The sequence below is a fragment of the Podarcis cretensis genome, assembly GCF_951804945.1.
Source record: "Podarcis cretensis genome assembly, chromosome: 12".
NCBI classification, from domain to species: Eukaryota; Metazoa; Chordata; class Lepidosauria; order Squamata; family Lacertidae; genus Podarcis; species Podarcis cretensis.
Genome location: NC_137181.1, coordinates 62060421 through 62080823, shown reverse-complemented (window position 1 = coordinate 62080823; position 20403 = coordinate 62060421). Strand labels below are relative to the sequence as shown.

Sequence of the window (20403 nt, the reverse complement as noted above, 5' to 3'; positions counted from 1 at the left end):
TAGTGGTCGATTCAAAACACCGCGCCACTCACCCCACGTCACTTTGGAACCCCAAAAAAGGGGTTTCCCTGCGGGTAGGGGGGGCGCTCCTGGTGTCAGCCGAATCCCATGTTCCCAGGCTTCCTCCGCCTGGGATTTCTGAAGGGTCTCCGCCTTTGCCGCGGCGGCACGACCCGAATTCCACGGAGCGGGTTCCTCTCAGTCAGAGGAACGCCGCCATTGCCGATGGCGCTAACCCGGAAGTCCCAGATATAATAAATTACCGTGTATAGACTCACACAAACTAAATGAAATTTCAACAACCGAAAGGTAAGAGTATGACAATAACTGCTGCTCTCTCCCACACGCTGGGCCACCTGCTGAACCTGCTGCGCTGCAAATTACTAGATGTCAGTCACACATAATCAATCAATATCCTTATTTACCACCCCTAATGATCCATTAACTGGTCCCCACTTCTATTTCCTCAGCTACCTAATTACAAACAGATCTCAAAACAGAATTATTATTCCTTGATGTCATAAGATTTAGAATATGAACAAAAACAACAGCCCTTTTATCTAATATAAGCTGCCAATTTTGATATTTAGTTAAGGCTGCTATTAACAACAAAGCAATCAGCAACTTTTTGACTTTTAGAAGACACCTGAAGGCAGCCCTGTTCAGGGAAGTTTTTAATCGCTGGTGTTTTACTGTGTTTTTAATATTTTGTTGGGAGCCGTCCAGAATGGCTGGGGCAACCCAGTCAGATGGGCGGCATACAAATAATAAAATCATCATCATCATCATCATCATCATCATCATCATCATCCTCATCTCCTAATAGATACATGGGGATACCTTATCGCAGAGTATAAATGTATCTTTGAGAATAAGCATTTTGCTTTGTTGTACTGTTAGTTTTATTTTGAAATGCCAACAGGGTTCCAAGAAGCACTCGAGGACCAAACTTCCAAAAATAATCATGGTCTACATACAAACTATTTGAAAATACTAAGCTGGTTGCTTGCAACTGCACACTCACTCTTTTTTCACTTGTCCAAAATATTTCTGTTGTAGCTCTTTATCAAGTTTATGTATTTCCTGAAATAAGAGTTTGCTGAATTACAAAATTAATTTAAAGGTAGAATTAACGGCTGCAGGAGACCTATACCCATTTCAAGGGCAGGGGAGAAAACACTTTGGTAGAAAAAGAATTGAAATTGCCCTGAGAAAGTCCGCGATTTTCCTTCAGGAAATCAAAGTTTCACACATTGCTAAAAGTCAATTACACAGAATAGATTCAGACAGGGTCGGCCTGCTGTTTTTAATGAGGGTTGCAGACGCAGCGGCATCACAGGATGCAACAAGTGTGGGGTTGTGTTCTAACTGACCTAGATACACACAAGCAGCACACAAGGAGAACAACACACAGCTTCCTCTGAGCTCTAGGAGCTTGTGTAAGAACACGTGGAGAGCCCTGCTGGGTCAAAGGCGCATCTGTGTCAAAGGCGCATCTGAGGCAGCCTCCGCTTCCACATTGGCCACCCAGAAGCCTCTGGCAAGTCAGACAGCAGGACCTGAGGACAAGAGCCTTCTCCTCCCTTGCTGGAATAGGGAGGTAGGGAGGCAGGCTCCTCTGGCAGTAGATGTGGAACACAGCATCCTGCACAGAGGTGCATTCGCTGGAACAAGGATCCTGGCAGTAAAATAGAAATATGGACAAGCCTTTTTCGGAGAAGTTTGCAAAAGTCTTTAAATGCAGATCTCCAAGTATCTGTGTGAATGGAAGAAAAGGCTGGAAAATAGCCCCCCCCCCCCGATTTCTATACCACTTGGAGGGCTGCCTCAATGCTTTTATCAATGTTTTATCAGTAGCATAATTGGCATGCAGTGAACATAAAATGTGAATTTAATTTAGCAATAATTGGCTACTTCTGTTGATTTGGAGTTTCTGAGAGTCTCTTGGTAAGAAGAGAAATGCTACGTCTTGTCATAATAGATTTGCTTCCTGCCACTCTGAGCCCTTTATTTCGCTTTGGTTGGATGCTTTACTGCTTTCTGAAGAAATGCATTAAGTGCAGAAGAGAACAAAGGAGTAATCAGAATGGAAATCCAGAGACGAAGCCATGTTCCTCTGCTGCAGCAAAAACAACATAATGGTTCAGATTTCTCAGGACACAATTTATTGTAGCATGAACTTTCATGAACCTTCAAGGTAGTCGAAGCTGAAATGCTCACCACCCCAGTCCTTAAAGAAAACACCTGCCTCGACAACAAACACTTCCATGTTTATGAATATTTATTATCAAGTTTTTAGTTACTAATGTATGTAAACATGTAATGTATTGATTCCCAAATTGTGGAGAGGAGCTGGTGGAGAAGGAATTACAGTGGTACCTCAGGTATCTCAGACGCTTCAGGTTACAGACTCCGCTAACCAAGAAATAGTACCTCGGGTTAAGAACTTTGCTTCAGGATGAGAACAGAAATCGCACGATGGAAGCAGGAGGCCCCATTAGCTAAAGTGGTGCTTCAGGTTAAGAACAGTTTCCGGTTAAGAATGGACCTCTGGAACGAATTAAGTTCTTAACCCGAGGTGCCACTGTACTGGGTACCATCTGAGCTTTGTGTTTGCCAGAGCCATAATCTCATGGGTAGCCAGGGCCATCTTTAGCATATGCATCGCCAGGGTACAAAGAGCCACCCAATGCCCCCAAATTTAGTTTAGCCGCCCCCATTTTTTTAGGGGTGACCAACTCAAAGTTGTTGAGCTTTTTGGGGGGAGGAAAATCGCCTGTTACAACGACGCAGCGGAGATAGCTGCTCTTGCTTCCTGACTCATCAGAAATATTTGACGCTACAGAGTAGCAGAGCGACAGAGGAGGGGGGCAAGGTCTTTTGCTCTATTGCTTTTCACTGCCGCCAATACATTTGGTGCCCAGGTGTACCACACCCCTTGCACCCCCAGGTAAAGATGGCCCTGTGGGTAGCATTGCTAGGTGTATGTATGTATGCAAGGCATACCACCCTGTTTCAAAAACAACAATTTGTCCCAACGTGGCTCCCCCCACACTGAGTATATCCTAGCCTCAAGGGAAAGTCAGGTGACGCATGTCATATGTAGTAGAGGCTCCACTACAGAGAAAGTGAGCGCCTCTTAAAATCGTGGGTGCTGAGCCTGGACCAAGTGTGGCTTCCAGGGCACACAGGAGAGTGACCAGGTTGTTTCTAAATGTGAACTGGGCAAATCAGTGGTTTACGATGCTAATCTTTCTCTTCCTTGCCATTAACAAACATGTGATGTGTTTCTGCATGCAAATGGCAAATGGCACCCTGTGTCATGAGATGTTTGAGACAAGTGCTGCCAAAGAGAAGCTTGAAGGGGGAAATGTTGATGCTTATTATTTTTATTACCCTCCTGGCATATTAATAAGTTTTTCTCCTCTTCTCCCTAGGCATAATAAAAAGCTCCTTGCTGGCAACTGTTCTGATTAATATTGATGGCTCTGTCTGAGCAACAAACGTTGTGGCTTTAGGGACCTCCATTTCCCAGCACCTGAAGGGAGCTGGACTTGATTCTCAAAGCAAGATTTCATGCTGCATCACCAAACTCTTTCAGACCTTCCTGAGGTTCTGCCTTTATTGGCTGATACAGAAAATATAGAGTCCTTTGTCTTTAACAATAATTTAGCTGTCCTTTCTACCTCACCTCATCTTGAAGACTTGCGGCATGCATTGGGGTTTAAATCAATATATTGCAAATAGGTAAAAATATGAATAAACAGTGACCCGAGACCCCCGCCTTCAAGGCTGAATTAACTCTGGCTACAAATCCATGGAGTTGTGGAACCCCTGTTCCACTGGGACTACTGGGTCACAGCCCTCCAAATGAGGGCTATTTTTAACACCCTACCCTGCCAGTCATCATCATCATCATCTCAGAGTCATCATCATCATCATCATCTCAGGTGTATCTGAAGAAGTGTGCATGCACACGAAAGCTCATACCAAGAACTAACTTAGTTGGTCTTTAAGGTGCTACTGGAAGGAATTTTTTTATTTTGTTTTGACTATGGCAGACCAACACGGCTACCTATCTGTATCTCAGAGTAACACACTCTTTTCTGTAGCATGTTCTGGTAACCAGAGAAGCAACAGGATGTGTCTTCTACTTTGAGGATCTTTTGATATTTGGGCTAGTACTGTATTAGTTTTTTGACCTTGCTAGAGAGAAATAGCACGGATGCAGTAGGAGTTTCTTTCTATAATAAATATCTAGTTTTTACTTAATCTTTCTGTATTTATGACTTGAGTTGGGAGGGGAAACGATGGGTGGCTTGTGTAGGTGTTGCCACAAAGTCTGTATTAACCATTTCCCTGCATTCATTCATTAAAAGACAGATGACCTTGGGGTCCCTTCCAACTCTGCAATTCTATGAAAAGCTGCTGCTGCTGCTGCTGCTGCTGCTGCTGGATGGAGCAGAGCAGGCTGATCCCAGCCACAGGCAGTTCCAAAGTATTTTGCAGGGCATTTCCAGAAAAGGCATGTGGGTCTGCTTCCAACAAGCTCCCCTCCTAGCTTAAAGTTCAGAATATTTTGCAGGATTTATTCCTTGCAAGCACAGAACAGCCATTGTGTGGCCCCTGTAAAAGTGCCAGTTCTGCAGACTGAAGCAATTGACTAGGCATATGTGGGGCAAGACAATTCCCAAGGTAGACTGGTCCCAATCTGTTAAGGGCTTTATACACTAACAGGAGCACTCTAAATCTGGCCAGGTAACAACTTGGCAGCCAGTGCAAATCTCTGAGCAGAGGTGTAATACGCTGACATGGTCTCACTTCTGCCAGCAACCATGCTGCAGGAATCTTCACTAACTGCGAAGAAAGCCCCATACAGAGGGCACAGCAGTGCCTGGACTACCATGGTCAAGCTACCCTGGTCCAGGAATGGGCGCAGCTGTCCTACCAGCTGAAAGTGGCAAAAGATGCTTGAAGCCATCCTTGGGCCTCCAGGGACAATGCTGGATCCAGAAGCACCGCAAACTGTGAATCTGCTCCTTCGGCAGGAAAGCGGCCCCATCCAGGGCAACAATGGGCCATTTCTTCAACGTGGTGGGAACCAGGCACCCACAGCACCTTTGTCTGGCTGGGATCCAGGCTCGGCTTGTTTCCCCTCATCCAGCCTATCCCTGCATCCAGGCACCGGTCCAGGCCTCCCCTGATTCAGCTGCTGTGGAAAATACACCTGTGTCATCAAGGCTCAAGATGGCACCTCACCCAAAGCTCTTGCTCTCAGCAGCTTCATATAGATATTAAATAGTACTGGGGATAAAATGGGGCCTTGTGGCAGCCTCGCCCTAGGTACTCCCTGGACATGGTCACATAAGGTAGGTTCCAAAGCCCTGTAGCCTCCTATTACCTTTGGTGAAAGGTTGCCAAGGCTGGTTTAGTCCCATGGGTCTAGAGAATCTGTGTCATTCCAGAATGCCTGCATTGGTCCCACCACAACCCTCTCTGGTATTTACAACTACCTGGTAGTTAGTTCAACTCTCATACTCCCTCCCCTATAGACAGATTTATCAAAGTAGTTTCTCCAGAGAGCTTCCTTTTTGAATAATGGGGAGAAAATCTGTTTGTTGATGGATGGCAATAAATACAATACAGCGGTACCTCAGGTTACATATGCTTCAGGTTACATACGCTTCAGGTTACAGACTCCGCTAACCCAGAAATATTACCTCGGGTTAAGAAATTTGCTTCAGGATCAGAACAGAAATCGCACGATGGAAGCAGGAGGCCCCATTAGCTAAAGTGGTGCTTCAGGTTAAGAACAGTTTCAGGTTAAGAACAGACCTCCAGAAGGAATTAAGTTCTTAACCCGAGGTACCACTGTACAGATAAGGCTTATGCATTCACCTTAGCAGCTCAAAGGATCAGGGAGAATTTCATTGTACAACATGGGGTCTTGTGGGCTGGGACCACCTGTGCTAAAGTATACTTCTATACTGTTTGTATTCTTGTGATGACCAACGTTTTCTAACAAATAAATCTGACTGACTGACCTAACCGAAGGGTCCAGGGCCAGTTTCTTTAGGAGTGGCTGTCCCAGTGTCTCTTTCAAGGTGAGAGGGGCCAGTCCCTCGTGCAATGAATCATTAACAGTGCTGTGGACCCAACCAACAACCCCCTCTGCTAGATTTCGTGAACCAAGTGATGTGGCTCAAGAGGACATGCAGTTGGGCAAATAGCCACAAGTACCTTGTCCACATCAGGCTGCGTAAATTGACAATGATCCCATGACACATCCCAGATTTTGGCACTGGGTACTTCAGTTAGAACTGCAAAAACAGCAGAATCAAAGTCACTATGAAGTACGAGACTTTATCCTCAAAATGTGCAGATGGTTGATCACAGCGGGTCCTTGAAAGCTCCAGAGATCCCTCTCCCTGATGGGAATCGCTGTCTCTTTGACCGAGCATCGGAGGATGCACAGGTAAGTGGCTTGCACTTAGGGGACATGTTGTGTGAAGGAACACAAATTGCACCCAGCGAGGGATTCACACTCACTACTAGGTCTCTGGCTGAGTGAAATAGTAAGTGGGATCATCTGTCTTGGGGTTGTTGGGTTTTTTTGCTGGTCACCCACCCCCTTTTTTTTTACTGAGTGCATATAGTTGAATCCGTGTAAGTTAATGTGCATATTCTGTGGCTCCACCATACAAAAAAGCTTGAACCTGGTGCAGTAATCAATTGTTGGCAAGTTCAGATCCCACAGACGGTAGTATCCTGGCAGCAGTTTCCCCTACAAGCAGCCTAGCTACTCCATTCTGCATTAGCTGTAGCCTCTCCACCAAGCCCAAGGGTAGCTCTGCATACAGTGCGTTGCTTCTACAGAGACAACTGTGGTCAAGCTACCCTGATCCACGAATGACTATAGTTGCCTTACCAGCCGAAGTGGGTAAATGGCACTCCGAGCGACTGAGAACCCCTGTGCCCCCCTCCAGCGACAGAGCTAGATCCAGGAGTACTCCCTGACTACACCTCTGCTCCTTCAGTGCAACTCCCTGCAGAGAACTGACTGGTCTTCCAGTCCAGAATCTGCTCACACCCAGAGCTTTTGTCTTTCCATGATTCACTTGGTTTATCAGACTGGTCCAGGACCTGTACAACCACTTTGAATAAAATGTTACAGAGATCAGCATATTGATGGCACCTCACTCCAGATATCCTAATGATCACTCTCAGTGCTTTCATATAGATGTTCAGTAGCACTGGAGACAATCTAGTGCCCTGCACTATGGGGCTGAGAAACATTTGCCAAATGATATCCTCTGGAATCGTCCAGGGAGATACTATTGGAAGTCCAGCAGAACAGTGCCCCTGATCCCCATCTCCCACAGATGGTCCAGGGGATTGTTGGTATCCAAAGATGATGAGAGATCGAGTAGGAGCATCATGGTCACACTCCAGCGCAGTGGCGTAGCGTGGGTTGTCAGCACCCGGGGCAAGGCAAGTAATTTGCGCCCCTAACCCAGGGCAAGGCAAGTAATTTGCGCCCCCTAACCCGGGGCAAGGCAAGTAATTTGCGCCCCTAACCCCTAACCTGCCGCCGCTGCCAGCTTCTTCTTGCTGCTGCCTGGGCTGCTGCCATGGGGCTCTGCTACAGCCTGCGCCTGAGGCACTTTGGCGACTCCGGAGGCGGCGAGCGCCCCCCCCCGATGTTGCGCCCGGTGCGGCCGGCCCCCCCTGCACCCCCCACGCTACGTCACTGCTCCAGCGTCACTCTCCCAATGAAGGTCCTCCATCAAGGTGACCAAGGCTGTTTCAGTCCTGAATCCAGCTACAAATGCACATGGAGATACAGTTAAGTTAAACTGCTCACCTGCATAAGTGCATTGTTCCTTTAAAAATCAGGATATTCTTGCTGCATACTCTATGTAAATGAACACTTTTTCAAGTTTTGATCTTTACCCTTTAATTAGTTTTCACCGAATATGCATGTAAATTGTGGGAAGGTAAAATCTCTTCATTCCATATTGATGGTTCTGCTGCTGTGCTCAGTGCCCTTGAATTTATTTTCAGGGAATTACAGGGTGAGTCCTTTAAAAAAGGCCCCGTGGATACAGATACACTCACCCTGTACAAGAGGAGGCCTTTCAGTGGGGAAGCAGAATGGAGCTAAAGAAAACCTTGAGCTTCTATTTGTAATGCATCATGGAAATGTTGAAAAGCAGGACTGATCGTGACTGGTACCATACATGATAGTTCACGTGGAAAATCACAAACTAAACAACTCAGTGTGTAGGTTTACAAAAACTCATTTACAACAACGTACAGCGTTTCAACAACTTCTAATTCATTTAATCTTAAATAATGTATACAATGCCAAGATAATAATGACTTGAGCAACTCAGTATCTCAAAGCCAAGCAATCCAAATATTTCTGAAAAAGTCCATGAGGGAAACTATGTGTAGACTTGCGCTGCTGCAGTCTCAACAGAACTCCGACAATGAGATATTTGGATTTCAGTCTCTGTTTCATGAATCGTAAACCTACACACAGAGTTGTTTAGTTTGTGATTTCTCTCTCTGAATTCCTTGGGTGTGTTGTGGTTCAAGTGGAAAGGCAGTATACTGGAGGCATGCAAGGAAGTGGCAGTTTTGCACAGCCCATGCAATTTTTGTCTCAGGCCCTTATCAGCCACAGACTCCTTTGTCTTGCATCCTCCCACCATAATCTGTTCAGCAGAAGCAAAATAACGGTGATGCCTACAAAGGCTTTTTCAAAAGAAGTACGAACTCTTTGACAGTGAGCAGGAACTGAATGGGGAGGGAAGGCTCTTAGATGAACCATGTCAGTAGTGACATGATTTAGATAATGGTTTGAAAAATACTAAAAGTCTATCTTCAAAGAACTGGCTGAGGAGTTCAAATCAATATGCTCCTTCTAGTCTTTAGTCTCCACTACGTAGAGTTTTCTGCCTACTTGGGTTCCACTTTCTTTAGCTACCCTGTTTTGGGGGCAGAATCCTTAGACACTCTCTTCCTCCCTGTGCCCTCCCCACAAACAAAACATGCAGGGCCCCCCTTGCCTCAAGTACAGCAAGGTTTTTTTTAGCCCCCTCTTTCATTTGTGCCTTCTTACCACAGCCCCATGTTTCCGTGGCTCTTTGCAACAGAAAAAGTGTTTACAAACTAATGAAGAAGAAAAAGCAAGGGATCGGGCTAAACCACATAAAGACAGCTGGGGAAGGCAGTGATTCTGAGAGCTTCGTAATGGACAAAAAGGAGAAAGACAAACATTCCCAGGACAATTGCAGACCCAGGCGAAAGAAAGGACATTTGTTGCACTTTGGCAAAGCAGCACAGGTAGAAAGGCATCACAAATTATGAGCTGTAGTTGAAGGGTCTGATTGTGTCATGTCCACCTGCCTGTTTTTCACTGCATGGCTCAGCTTCCTTCTCAAGGAAGGGCTTTGTTAAAGTATCCTGCAACAAGGCATCCTCTGCCACTTCAAACAGTCCTCTTTTCTCTGCCACTGGAAAGGAAAATGAGACTTCTTTAACATGTTAAATGGTGCTCCCACAAGCAACTCTGCAGAAATGACAACAAAACGATAGTTTGGCCAACAAAACTGTCTGTGTTTAGTGCAGAGAGGAGGAATTCTAATATTCCAACAGACACTGGGAATACAGAAGATATCCTGCACAGCTTTCTATGCCTCTCAACAAAATGCCAGCCCTGTATTTCTCTTGGCAAAAAATGGCAGCATCATCAGAATTCATCAGAATTTAGAAGCAGAAAATCTGATCTGGCTTACAACATAATCAATATACAAATTTAAAATAAAGGTAAAGGTAAAGGTACCCCTGCCCGTACGGGCCAGTCTTGACAGACTCTGGGGTTGTGCGCCCATCTCACTTAAGAGGCCAGGGGCCAGCGCTGTCCGGAGACACTTCCGGGTCACGTGGCCAGCGTGACATCGCTGCTCTGGCGAGCCAGAGCCGCACACGGAAACGCCGTTTACCTTCCCACTGGTAAGCGGTCCCTATTTATCTACTTGCACCCGGAGGTGCTTTCGAACTGCTAGGTTGGCAGGCGCTGGGACCGAGCAGCGGGAGCGCACCCCGCCGCAGGGATTTGAACCGCCGACCTTTCGATCAGCAAGTCCTAGGCGCTGAGGCTTTAACCCACAGCGCCACCTGCGTCCCTTGCCACAAATTTAAAATAGCTAGGACCAATTCTTTCCAGTGGCGATGGGCACACAAACAATACCATGGTAATACAACAATACAAGAAATACGCAGAGCAATCCACACTGTGCTGGACAAACCTCTGCCTAAATCTTAACACAGCAGGAGTGACAAGAGCTTCCCTGTAAGTGTGGATCCTATTCCTATGCATGTTTCCTGGGGCTCAGAGGGACATACTCCAAAGTAGGTGTGCCTAGGATGCCAGCCTGTATATTATTACAAAGTGATCAGTTCAGTTGTAGTCGGTTATTACATTAATATTCTACCTTTCCTCCAAGAAACACAGAACCTGCCTTTCAACTTTTATTTTCACAATAACCCTCTGTGGTAGGTTAGTTCAAAGGATGGTGACCGGTCCAAGGTCGGGGGGGGGGGGGCTTCATGGCTGAGTGGGGATTTGAAGCCTGGTCTCCCATCACCTAGGCTGATATTCTCACCACTATACTGTACTGCCCCACATATACTTATTTAGTTAAGAAAACGTCCCACAGAGGAGGGAGGCTGCTGTATCCACATCACTGATGCATTCTGTGACCAATCACATCCTTTGCTGGGGGCCAATAATTCTGCTGCTATCTCGCATGCAGCCATGGTTTATGGCTTACTGCTCATGGGATGTCAGGGGCAGGGTAAGCCATGAGCGTAATGCTATGACAAACCATAGCTTAGCTCACAGCAGTGTAGAAGCAGCAGGATCAGAGGATTGTCTTTCCTGGAACAAGCACATGTGCTCATTTGTGCCAAGCTGTGGTTTGGCTTAGAATTGCATGCAAACTAGGACGTTGTGTTTACAACAGTCCATTTCCAATGAAATGATTTAAAAGGTGTGTGTGTGTGTGTGTGTGTGTGTGTAGGAAAGAGTGAGTGAGAGAAATTAAATTTGCACATCCGAAGGAATAAGTGTCAATCGCACAGATGTATTAAGGAATGTGGTAGCTTGATCTCTTGATCACAAAATCCTCAAACAATCCTTCTAGTTTCGTGGAACTTGATGGAACAGCTTGCTAATATAATCCTGGGACTGTGGAACTGGGGGAAAGGTCAACATACTGATCTGGGGGAAGTATATCTGAATTACTTCCTCTATGTCTCTCCATATAGATTGTTTTATGCTTCCTAGTTCCCCAAACAATAGGAGGCTTTAGAAGCAGACATTTACTGTTGGGGGACTATATTTTCTGTGTATGTATTTGACAGGTCAGCGTTCACACAGCTTTAGTGTTGTCAGTGACTGATATTCATTCCTCCACTTTTCGCCCCCCTCAGTGAGTGAGACTTGAAGGAATACAGCCACAAGTCTTTTGTGGTTTTTGTTGTCTCCCCCATTCACTCATTCAAAGCCCCCGCTGCCCTTTTCCTGTTCTGTGAATGCATTCAGGTATCTCTGCATCTTTAAAAAAACAAAATTTCGCCCAGGAAGTGGGCAAGAGAAATGCTACCAGTCTTAGTTATAACATTTCACAATGGACAAAATGGAGACTGCTGCTTTTGGGGGATAGGCTGGGTGGGCTATCCATTTCAATGTGGGTTTAAAAAACATTTAGAGTGATAGATAGATATGAAAGAGAGATCTATCTGTATTTCAAACACTCTTAGGACATGGGGTCAGGTTCAGATGTGTGCCAAATGCAGGTGTCCTTGGCCTGCTCTGGAGGAGGGTAGGATCCGAACCCTGTGGCTTCAAGCTGCAAGAAAGGAGATTCCAACTAAACATTTGGAAAAACTATCTGACGGTAAGAGCTGCTTGGCAGTGGAACAGACTCCCACGAGAGGTGGCGGACTCTCTTTCCTTGGAGGTTTAAAAGCAGAGCTTGGATAGCCATCTGTCATGGATGCTTTGGCTGAGATTCCTGCATTGCAGGGGTTGGACTGGATGACCCTCGGGGTCCCCTCCAACTCTACACTTCTATGATGCTTGCCATGCTTCTTTCCTTTCCTTTTCCTTTAAAAAAAACAACAGGCATGGGTTGGGGCATAAATTGGTCCATACAGTTTTCCTTAATGAAAATCCTCTCAAAGCTATTTGCCTATCACTTTTTTTTTAAGAATAATTTTTTATTAACCGACCAATCACATCAAATCAAACCAAATAACATAAATTCCAAATTACACAGCCAAATTTTAACTTTTTGTTGGGGGTACCCATATTTCAAGTTCCGAAGGGGATCCAATCAACTTCTTGCTTCTTGTTGTTGTTGTTGTTTAGTCGTTTAGTCGTGTCCGACTCTTCGTGACCCCATGGACCAGAGAACGCCAGGCACTCCTGTCCTCCACTGCCCCCCGCAGCTTGGTCAGACTCATGCTGGTAACCTCGAAAACACTGTCCAACCATCTCGTCCTCTGTCGCCCCCTTCTCCTTGTGCCCTCCATCTTTCCCAGCATCAGGGTCTTCTCCAGGGAGTCTTCTCTTCTCATGAGGTGGCCAAAGTACTGGAGCCTCAGCTTCACAATCTGTCCTTCCAGTGAGCACTCAGGGCTGATTTCCTTCAGAATGGAGAGGTTTGATCTTCTTGCAGTCCATGGGACTCTCAAGAGTCTCCTCCAGCACCATAATTCAAAAGCATCAATTCTTCGGCGATCAGCCTTCTTTATGGTCCAGCTCTCACTTCCATACATCACTACTGGGAAAACCATAGCTTTAACTATACGGACCTTTGTTGGCAAGGTGATGTCTCTACTTCTCAAGATGCTGTCTAGGCCTGTCATTGCCCTTCTCCCAAGAAGCAGGCGTCTTTTAATTTCGTGGCTGCTGTCACCATCTGCAGTGATCATGGAGCCCAAGAAAGTAAAATCTCTCACTGCCTCCATTTCTTCCCCTTCTATTTGCCAGGAGGTGATGGGACCAGTAGCCATGATCTTCGTTTTTTTTTGATGTTGAGCTTCAGACCATATTTTGCACTCTCCTCTTTCACCCTCAATAAAAGGTTCTTTAATTCCTCCTCACTTTCTGCCATCAAGGTTGTGTCATCTGCATATCTGAGGTTGTTGATATTTCTTCCGGCAATCTTAATTCCGGCTAGGGATTCATCCAGCCCAGCCTTTCGCATGATGAATTCTGCATATAAGTTAAATAAGCAGGGAGACAAAATGCAGCCTTGTCGTACTCCTTTCCCAATTTTGAACCAGTCAGTTGTTCCATATCCAGTTCTAACTGTAGCTTCTTGTCCCACATAGAGATTTCTCATGTCCATAAATCTAACCTTATGATGTTGACAGTACTATCCAGTCCTTTCTTATTGTTTTCCCACATCTCTTGTTGTTATTTTCATATATTTTTCCTTTCCTTTTCACAAAGGACCTCTGATAGTCTCCACAAGCTGGTTAGAACATTTTGTAATCCTGCGTGGATATTATTTTTTTTATCCAGTAGCCATATCCAGACGTTTTCCATATAACATCACTTCCATACATCAAAACAGTCTTAGCGTCATTAATCTTCACCAATCTGCCTCCTTTCTCAAAACCTCTGAGGAGATTCACCAGGAATGCAGTCTGAAAACAAGTCCGTTCTTCCTCCCGGCTATAAATCCTTTGGCAAGATGGCAAGTCCGTTCTTCCTCCTGGCTATAAATCCTTTGGCAAGATGGCGACTCCGAATTAATTGCTGCGCCATTCCAAAAGCTCTTATTGCTTCTCGAGCTCCATAAAGCATACTTTTGGTTAAAGTTTATCTGCACACAGACCTTAATCATCGTGCTTGGGTCAGTTCAACCGATGATTCTAATGAGGAGGGGTTCTTGTAAATCACATAGAAGGAAAGTAAAAAAGGTCCCCCCCCCCATTCAGTCCCGTTGTCAACATACCCAGTCTTTGGTGTATCTTCATTGTAAAATATTCCTGTTTCTCCAACCCATCGTCTTCTTTCGCAGAGGTCACTTAAATTAGCAGACTTCACTCCCCTTCTTCACTTGAAATATGTGCATTTGCTTCTTTTGTAATTAATTATTCCAAATTGCTGCAACTAGTGTGCGATCAGAGACAGCGTCCAGGAGAGCCGAGGTCCACACGGGGGCATTCTGCCTAGGGCCCTCACCCCCTTCTTTCGAATTAGGGGGTGATTTATGGGCACAGCAGGCAAGGGCAGTGTTCCCCATTTCCTTGGGGCAACAAGGGAGGCTGCCTACTCCCATAACAGCCTCTTAATTACCCCGTGTGGGTCGGAGAGATGGTATTGTTGGCCATCTTCCAATGCGCCCCCTAGTGGCCCCCCGCTATTTGCCTATCACTGAACCTTCCTCCCCAAGCACCACAGCTGAAAATACCTCCAAGAGCCCCTTTCAGCTGCTCAAAAAAAAGATAATGTGGATAAAAACAAGAGATACAGTCAACAACTTCCAACAACTCATGCACTTGGGTTTTCTCAGTGCTATTTTTCTAGAAAAAGAGGTGCTGGAACTCACCATGGACGCCTCCCTTCTTCCCTTAGAATGGCAATGGCGCCCACCTGAGAGGTGCCGGAACTGAGTTCCTGTGAGTTCAGGCTTTAGAAAGCCCTGGGATCTCTGTAAATATATTAAATTTGCTGGTGGCAGGGAAGGCCTATGGCAAGGATTGCTGTCTCCCTCTCCAGTTTCTCCAAAGGTTTCATTAAACCTCTGGAAGTGTCTTTCAAAATGGCAGCTTATGGAGACAGCTCAGTGTCTTTGCAGCCACATAATCTTTCATGCACAATATAAAGCTAAGTCATAAATAAACTGAGTTGCTTTGTGTTTGTGTGTGTGGCTGGGTAGAGTGAGTCATACAAACCTACGGTACTTAGAATACTGGATGAATGTAGCAAAAGTCTATGAACTATGAGGAATACTCTTGTCACGGCCGAGGGAGAAAGGAAACAGGAGACAGGAGATGGCAAGAAAGAGTGCGGAGTGTTCCTTGCCAGCTGCATGCTAGAATGGCATTTCCCCCAGACTCCCACAGGCATGAACACTGAGCACTGCTAAGCAACCAGAGATGCCCTTCAAGCCCAAAGAAAGGAAAGCCAGTCTTGTGGGTGCTATAAGGGATGACAGATTGGACTTGTGGAAATGCCCTTCTCTCTCTCTCTCTCTCTCTCTCTCTCTCTCTCTCTCTCTTACCAGGGGCATAGGACCCCCCCCCCCAGTCCCCGCCATGCTACACCACTTTATATTACTGCTGGGTTCCCGCACAGTAGGGCCTGACACAGTGGGGCCTGGGAGTGCATCCTTGGTTCTTGCACAGCTCCCACAAGGTGTAGAACAGGGTGGGGGGAACTGGATCTTATCTCTCCCACTCTGCACAGGCAAACCCACCTGTCATCCACCTGGCAGCATGATGAAGCTTGTGAACTGCCCTGAGATCTTGTGGGGGAGGGGGCTATGTAAAACAAACAAACAAAAGCAAGCAAGCAAGCAAGCTTCCTGGCAGTGAGCAAGACACTTTGAAGATATGCTTTGAGGCACACCTTTAAAGAGACTTGCTGTAGCCCCCAATCAGTCTTGGGAGTCTCTGCAGAAAAGGAGACCCCCCTAAACAGAAAGGGGTTTGGATTCCAAGCGCTTCCTCCAGCACTTTGCATCCAAGTTGCTTGGCTGTGCTGGTGCAACTAAGGCCAGCTGATTGTTGGCCACAGAGCCATCGCTGGCCATCAGCTGGTCAGCAGTGCTTGCAAGCCAACACTTCAAAGCACCTCTAGCAAATGCACACAGGCACCCGTAAAGTAATTCTTACAAGGCCCAGGACTATATTGTGAAGCGAGGGAGTTCCATTCATGGCAATTGCAGACTCTCAGCCTCCAGGTCTTGGCACGGAGTGATGACTTCATTGCACCGGTGACCCAACCACAATACATTTCCTATCTAATTCAGAGGCTGGATGGTGCCATGTCTAGTTAGATACAGAACTGCAAAGGGCTCTTCCCTGCCAGTGTCCAAACCCTGATATTTACTGTGGATACAAGTCTGCTGTTACAGCTACTTGCTTGCAACTCTTTGACTGTGCCACTCCTGATCTCCGCCCATTAACTTTGTGCTGCGAACTGCCCTGTGGTCTTTGGATGAAGGGCCGTATACAAATTTATTAAATTATAGTAATTAATAAATAAGCACATGAACAGCAGAATCCCTAAGACTCAGATGCTCCAATGCCAGCCTCCAGCCCTGGGCACCTGGATGTTTCACTCACCTGCCTTTTAGTTGTTTGACTGCATAACACTATAATCCCAACAGAGCAGTCGCTTCAAGTTAATGAAGGGTCTGCAATAAATTGATAGAACAAAGCAGCCACGATTTTTTAAAAATACCATTTAATCATAATCTGGGCCTTATAACTTTATAGGCTTAACCCTCTGATTAAACCCTACAGCCATAAGCAAACCAAGAAACAAAAGCTCTTAAAAACAGATCCTTACCTATTACTTTTCCTAGGAAAAGTGACTTCAGTGAGTGGAACTGGAGGCTTGATGCTGCTGGCAGGGTGTAGGTGACGGCAGGGTAGAGGTCCAGCTGGAGGAAGACAAAAGCAAAGAAGCCAGGCTTTGAGAAGGCTGCCACCCAGCCGGGTCTTCCTGGAGGAGGTTACCCTACCACTAAGCCGACACTTCTGCTTGGGGCTGCTGGCTTCACCCTGATAAGCAGGACATTCCAGCAGCAGCAGCAGCCGTGAGAGCCAGGGTCAAGCCTCAGTGGGGAAGAGAAATAGCCAAAACATGGTGCTGCTATCAGTCTCCCATCCACTCCCGTTCACAGGCTCACGTCTTTTGGTTTGCTGAACTGTCTGCTTTAGAAATGAAGGACATTTATCCTTTTATGTTTATCTATCAGATTTCTGTTCAGGGTTGAACACATTGTAAAGTGAGACAATTCATATTTCATGTAATAAAATCAAATAGCAAAGCACCAAACTCTGTTACTGTTGAAAAACCAGATTTTATATTTTGAGTTTCAATTCAAATTACACACCCAATTCTGACTTTTGTCTACAAACAAAACCAGAACTCCAAACACATTTTGAGATCATTTGCTCATGTCAGAATCTGACATACTTGAATACATGAAATCTGCTGAATTCTGAATTATGATTGCTTTCATCATTAATTTCTTAATTAATTAACAGTACAACAATTGAAAATAATAGAGCAGAAGGAATACATCTATTAATAGCCAAGGTCTGGCACAGTGTTGTAACTCAAACCTAGTGCTATGAGTTTGGGGGCAGGAATGTTGGACCCCTCTAACCCCTGGGATCCAGCAAGGGTTAAAAGATGGGAGGGGTATAAATAATAAAATTGTTGTTGTTGTTGTTATAGCTTCCAGGTGAGGTGATGGGGGATTAAAGGGCTCAGTGACATTCCTCAAATGGGTGGTGCCCCCTCCCTCCACAAAAAAGCCAGCTGAGAGCAGCGATGGGGCAGTGAGGTGACTTAGAAGTAAAGAAGCAAGTTGGAGAGAGCCAGAGCAATGTTTGAGAGCAACGTTTAATTTCTGTTTGAATCCAAGGCTGCGGCTATGGAAGAAAAAAGACCCTGTGGGGGGTTAATGCTGTGAACCCCTCCATCACAGTTTCAGGTGTAAATAAGGCATATATTACAAAGACCCCCACTAGAGTCTCTGCTGGGCCTCATTTCCAAAAGGACACAAACTCTGAGCACGCCTGGGACCTCTGGAACCTAATGCCATGTGGATCTTGGCGTGGCAACAATCTCCTTTTGGGAGAAAGCTACATATAGGACAATGAAAACACGAACCACACGCCTTCTGAATAGTTTCTATCCAAGAGCTCTGATTGCACTAAACAATGATCTCAGGGCCAGTTGTAAGAAATAGCAAGCAGTGAGTAGTAAGGAATGAGATAGGTTTTAGGTTATGCTATGCTTCTAATAGGTTGTGTTATATTCTGGATTATGTATGTTTTAATAGATTATGTCTGAATAGGATGAGAGTGTTGGAGATACGTGCAAATGTGTATGTGAATCCGGTCTTGGGTGTTTGATTTTCGTTGTTGTGTATACTGTGTATATACGGACAATGACAATAAATTTATCTAATCTAATCTAATCTAATCTAATTTGGGCGTTCAGAGAAAGAGAGTAAATTTCAACGCCCCCCTGTGTTGATGTGTGTTAGGAGGGCTTCCGCAATTCCTTAACTAATTTTCCTGAGTGATGCTGACAGAAAAGGAGCTGCATTTTCACCCTCCCTTTCAAAGCTGACATAGAAATCTACACCATCTTTTCTTTTTCTTTTCTTTTTTTAATATTTTTATTAAGTTTTGCATAACTATATTTCACAGACATACAACAGACAAAAGTAAATGAAATAAACATAAAAAGAAAAGAAAAGAAAAGAAAAGAAAAAGAACATAAAATACGTACAACATAAACAACACAACTTTAACAACACAACATTAATTTTACAACTTAAACAACACAACATTAATTTTACAACAACATTGATCGACTTCCCTTTATCTCGATTTCGGATAATGTTATCTTAATTATCTTTCTGCTGTATCTATTCCAAAATAAAATTTATAACGTAGTAAGCGTTATCTCATGCCTACTGTGATTTTTTTTTTTAAATACATCTATATTTCTGATTAACATTTTGATTTTCCCCTTGTCTCTATTTCCATATATATTCTAAATTTATCCCATTCATTACTAAATTTTGTACTTTTTTGATTTCTTATTTTCTGAGTCAACTTTGCCAATTCTAAGTAATCCATTAATTTAAATTGCCACTCCTTTAATGTTGGGGTTTTTGCTGTTTTCCAGTACTGTGCTATGAGGGTTCTAGCGGCCGCTGTTGCGTATTGAAGAAGGGTTCTATCTTCTTCTTTAATATCTTTGCCAATTATCCCCAGCAGGAAGGTTTCAGGTTTTTTAACAAACGTATATTTGAAATTTTTTTTTAATTCATTATAGATAGATTCCCAGATTTTTTTGAGAATCTCGCACGTCCACCACATGTGAATAAATTCGCCCTCTTTACTCTTACATTTCCAACACAGTTTGTCACCTGTTCTATAAATTTTATGCAATTTTATCGGCGTTATGTACCATCTGTACATCATTTTGTACATATTTTCCTTAAGTGTCGTGCATGCTGAAAAGTTCATATCTTTACACCATAAAGCCTTCCATTTATCAAACTCTATATTATACCCTAGATCTACCGCCCACCTCACCATCACCTCCTTTACTTCCTCATCCTTGGTGTCCCACTCAAGCAACTGGTTATACATTTTTGATAGTAATTTTGTTTTACTTTCTATTATTTCAATCTGGAATCTAGATTTTTTCTCATTTATTCCAATCTTTTTATCTTCCGTCCACATTGAATTTATTTGATGATATTGAATCCAACCAGTCAACTTATTTTTTATTTCTTCGTATGGTCTAATCCTCCACCCGGATTCTGTTTTGGTTAGTAAGTCCTCATACGTCCATCGTTCCCCCTCAATGTTTAATTTTTTAATTGTTAAAATATCAATTGGTGATAGCCACCAGGGTGTCTTCTGCTCCAGCAATTTTTTATTCCTTTCCCAGACTTCCAATAGTGGCCCTCTGAAAATATGGTTAGAAAAACCTTTATGAACCCTTCCCTTATCTTGCCATAGATAAGCGTGCCAACCGAATCTTAAGTTAAACCCCTCTAGATCTAACATCTCTCTATTTTTGATGACGATCCAGTCTTTTACCCAACAAAGACATGCGGCCTCATAATATAACCTCAGATTTGGGACCGCAAGACCCCCCCTATCTCTTTGGTCTGTAAGCAATTTAAATTTAATTCTGGGTCTTTTCCCCTGCCAAATAAATTTGGAAAGTAGTCTCTGCCATTCTTTAAAAATTGCAATTCCCCTAATTATTGGAATGTTCTGGAATAAGAAGAGTAATTTGGGTAATAAACTCATTTTAATTGCCGCCATTCTGCCCAACCACGAGAGGTGTAATCTGTTCCATATATCCAAGTCCTTCATTATCTCTTTCCATGTTTTCTTATAATTATTTTCCATCAAATTTATATTTTTCATAGTTATCCAAATTCCAAGATATTTTACTTTTTTGGTTATTTTAATTCCAGTTTGTCTTTCAAGCTCATTTATGATGTCTTCTTTCATATTTTTAGTCATTATTTTGGTTTTTTCTTTGTTCAATTTAAATCCCGATAGTTTTCCAAATTCTTCTAGTAATTTTATGACTTTGCC

The 20403-nt window shown here is 44.2% G+C and overlaps 1 protein-coding gene and 1 long non-coding RNA gene across 2 annotated transcripts in view; one reads left to right on the top strand and one right to left on the bottom strand.

Moving 5' to 3' along the window:
• Positions 1-20403, bottom strand: part of CNTNAP2 (contactin associated protein 2) — a 1037318-nt gene that overhangs the window by 29757 nt on the left and 987158 nt on the right. Inside the window, exon 21 of the mRNA XM_079947520.1 lies at positions 16604-16697. Within this exon, the coding sequence (XP_079803646.1) occupies positions 16604-16697 (94 nt within the window). The remainder of the gene's footprint in view (positions 1-16603; positions 16698-20403) is intronic.
• LOC307199681 overlaps positions 1-20403 on the top strand; it is a 57987-nt gene that overhangs the window by 30653 nt on the left and 6931 nt on the right. The window lies entirely within an intron of this gene.